The sequence below is a fragment of the Agelaius phoeniceus genome, chromosome 33, assembly GCF_051311805.1.
Source record: "Agelaius phoeniceus isolate bAgePho1 chromosome 33, bAgePho1.hap1, whole genome shotgun sequence".
Classification (NCBI taxonomy): domain Eukaryota; kingdom Metazoa; phylum Chordata; class Aves; order Passeriformes; family Icteridae; genus Agelaius; species Agelaius phoeniceus.
In genome coordinates this window covers 766,411-769,807 of record NC_135297.1, presented here as the reverse complement: position 1 = coordinate 769,807, position 3,397 = coordinate 766,411, and the positions used below count along the sequence as shown (strand labels likewise).

The following is a 3,397-nucleotide window of genomic DNA, read 5'->3' as shown; positions in this document are numbered from 1 at the left end:
TTTTTTGGGCAAAAATTTCCTTTTTTTTGGAACCAAATTCCACGTTTTGATCCCAAGCTTTCTTTTCGTTCACCAAATTCCACTTTTTTGGTCCCAAATTCTCCCTTTTTCACCCTAAATTTTCCCTTTCCCCCCAAATTTCCCTTTTCCAGTCCAAATTTCTCCCTTTTTCACCCCAAAATTTCCCTTTTTCCCCACAAATTTCCCTTTTCCCTTCAAATTTCCCCCCTTGTCTCCCCTCTGTACTCCCCGCTCCTTTCTGGGACTACATTTCCCATCACCCCCTTCCCCAACTTCCGCTACAAACCCCGCCCACTTCCCTTGTGGACTCCCAGCTCACTTCCGGTACTACATTTCCCATCATCCCCTTCGCCAACTTCCGCTATAAACCACGCCCGCTTCCCCCGCGGTCCCGGCTCATTTCCGGGACTATATTTCCCATCACCCCCTTCACCCACTTCCGCTACAAACCCCGCCCACTTCCCTTTTAATCCTGAGGCGACTTCCGGTTGCGTTTCCCGCCATCGCCGCCATGTTCCTGCAGTGCTACGAGAACGAGCGCGGGGAGCGCGTTTATACCCTGAAGGTAACGAGGGGATTTTGGGGCGATTTTTTTGATTTTTGGCCAATTTTGGGGAGGGTTCTGAGGGGATCCGCGGGGTTTGGGTGCCTTGGGAGCCGATTGGGAGCGATGCGGGGGAGTTTGGGTGTCCTGAGGGGCGAATTGGGATGGGAATTGTGACACGAAAAGGGGAATTTGGGGGCAAAAAGGGGAAATTTGGGACTCAGAAAGGGAAATTTGGGACTGAAAATGGGAATCTGGGGCCAGAACCGGAGAAATTTGGTCCAAAAATGGAGAATTTGGGCTGAAAATGGGAAAATTTGGGTCAAAAGTGGAGAATTTGGGTTGAATAAAGGGAGAATTTGGGTCCAAAAAAGGGGAATTTGTACCAAAAAAGGGGAATTTGGGAGCTGAGATTGGAAGTTTGGTCCCAAAAAGGGGAATTTGTGTCCAAAAAAAGGGGAATTTGGGACTAAAAAAGGGGAATTTGGGGCCAGAAAGGGAAAGTTTGGGCTCAAAAATGGGGATTTGGGGGGATTTTGGGTGTCCTGAGGAGGGAATTTAAGGGATTTTTGGAGGAATTTGGGGGAGTTTATGGAAATTTGGGGTGTCCTGAGGAAGGAAATGTTGGGGGAATTTGGGCATTTTGTGGGGATTTTGGGGAATTTGGGTGTCCTGAGGGGGAATTTTTGGGATTTTGGGGTGTCCTGAGGGAGGAATTTGGGTGAATTTGGGGGATTTTTTGGAGGAATTTGGGGCGAGTTTGGGTGTCCTGAGGGGGGATTTGAGGGATTTTTGGAGGAATTTGGGGGGTTTTGGGTGTCCTGAGGGGGGAATTTGGAAGATTTTGGGGAAATTTGGAGATTTTAGGTGGGGTTGGGGGAAATTTGAGGGATTTTAAGTGTCCTGAGGAGGGAATTTGGGACATTTTGAGGGGAATTTGAGTGTCCTGAGGAGGGAATTTGTGGATTTTGGATGTCCTGAGGGGGAATTTGGGAGATTTTGGGGCATTTGAGGGGATTTGGGGGATTTTGGGTGTCCTGAGGGGGGCAATTTGGGGAATTCAGCGAATTTTAGGGGCATTTTATGAGTAATTTATGGCATTTTGCTTATCCTGAGTGGGTATTTCATGTATTTTGTCGGATTTTAGAGGATTTTGTGCAATTTTCTCGCTCAGAAATGGGCTCCCCACCCGCTCCACTCACCCCGTGTCCTGAGGGGAGGGATTTGGGGTGGAATTGATGGGATTTTGTGTCATTTGTGCAATTTTCTCCCTCAGAAATGGGCTCCCCACCCGCTCAGCCCACCCCGTGTCCTGAAGGGGGGATTTGGGGTGGAATTGATGGGATTTTGTGTCATTTTTCCCTCAGAAAGTGTCCCCGGCCGGGCTCCCCACCCGCTCCTCCCACCCCATGTCCTGAGGGGGAAATTTTGGGTGGAATTGATGGGATTTTGTGTCATTTGTAAAATTTTCTCCCTCAGAAATGGGCTCCCCACCCGCTCCGCCTACCCCTTATCCTGAGGGGGGGAAATTTTGGGTGGAATTGATGGGATTTTGTGTCATTTTTCCCTCAGAAAGTGTCCCCGGCCGGGCTCCCCAGCCGCTCCGCCCCCCCCGTGTCCTGAGGGGGAAATTTTGGGTGGAATTGATGAGATTTTGTGTAATTTGTAAAATTTTCTCCCTCAGAAAGTGTCCCCGGCCGGGCTCCCCAGCCGCTCCGCCCCCCCCATGTCCTGAGGGGGAAATTTTGGGTGGAATTGATGGGATTTTTTGTCATTTTTCCCTCAGAAAGTGTCCCCGGCCGGGCTCCCCACACGCTCCGCCCACCCCATGCCCTGAGGGGGAAATTTTGGGTGGAATTGATCGGATTTTGTGTCATTTTTCCCTCAGAAAGTGTCCCCGTCTGGGCTCCCCACCCGCTCCGCCCACCCCGCCCGATTCTCCCCCGATGACAAATTCTCCCGGCACCGCCTGGCCCTCAAACGCAGATTCGGGGTTCTGCCCACCCAGCGGGGCCGGCCCCTGCTCTGAGGGACCCCAAAAACCCCGGCAGGAAGAGGAGGATGGAGATGAAATTCAATCAAATCCACTGAACTGTGATGGGAGGGAAAGAAGGGGCTAAAGAGGAGGAAATTGTGAATATTAAAGGATTTGGGAGCTTGGAGGTGTCTGAGTGTTGGTGTTCAAATAAATTTGGGGTTTTTTCATTGTTTTGGGGACTGGGAGGGAATTTAGGGGGCTCTAATTGGGATCTGTGGGGCGCGGGGGATCATGGGAGTTGTAGGCGTGGATATAACGGGAGTCAATGGGGCGCGGGGGATGATGGGAGATGTAGGCGCGGGTATAACGGGAATCTATGGAGCGCGAGGGATGATGGGAGTTGGAGGCGCGGATATAACGGGAGTCAATGGGGCCCGGGAGATGATGGGAGTTGGAGGCCTGTGTATAATGGGGCGCGGAGGATGATGGGAGGTGTAGGCGCGGGTATAACGGGGATCTATGGGGCGCGGGGGATCATGGGAGTTGTAGTCGCGGATATAATGGGTTTTGTGGGGCGCGGGGATTGATGGGAGTTATAGGCGCGGCTATAATGGGGCTCTATGGGGCGTGGGGGATGATGGGAGATGTAGGCGCAGGTGTAATAGGGCTCTATGGGGCGCGGGGGAGGATGGGAGTTGTAGGCGCGGGGCATTATGGGAGTTGAAAGCGTGGGTATAACGGGATTCAATGGGGCGTGAGGAATGATGGGAGATGTAGGCACGGTTGTAATAGGTCTCTCTAAGGACGCGGTGCATGATGGGAGATGTAGGCGTGGATATAATGCGGATCTATGG

General features: G+C 51.9%; 1 protein-coding gene across 1 annotated transcript; it reads left to right on the top strand.

Annotated features, from left to right (window-relative positions):
• Nucleotides 1-230: 230 nt before the first annotated feature.
• NOP10 (NOP10 ribonucleoprotein) lies at nt 231-2,725 on the top strand. Its single transcript, XM_077192490.1, has 2 exons — nt 231-586; nt 2,454-2,725. The coding sequence occupies exons 1-2, from the start codon at nt 533-535 to the stop codon at nt 2,592-2,594; spliced, it is 195 nt and encodes a 64-aa protein (XP_077048605.1). The 5' UTR covers nt 231-532; the 3' UTR covers nt 2,595-2,725.
• The last annotated feature ends 672 nt before the right edge of the window (nt 2,726-3,397 follow it).

Coding starts and splice junctions, on each gene's coding strand:
- NOP10 (XM_077192490.1), top strand. CDS start 533: ATGTTCCTGCAGTGCTACGAGAACGAGCGCGGGGAGCGCGTTTATACC. Junction 587..2,453: donor AGCGCGTTTATACCCTGAAG/GTAACGAGGGGA, acceptor TTTTTCCCTCAG/AAAGTGTCCCCGTCTGGGCT.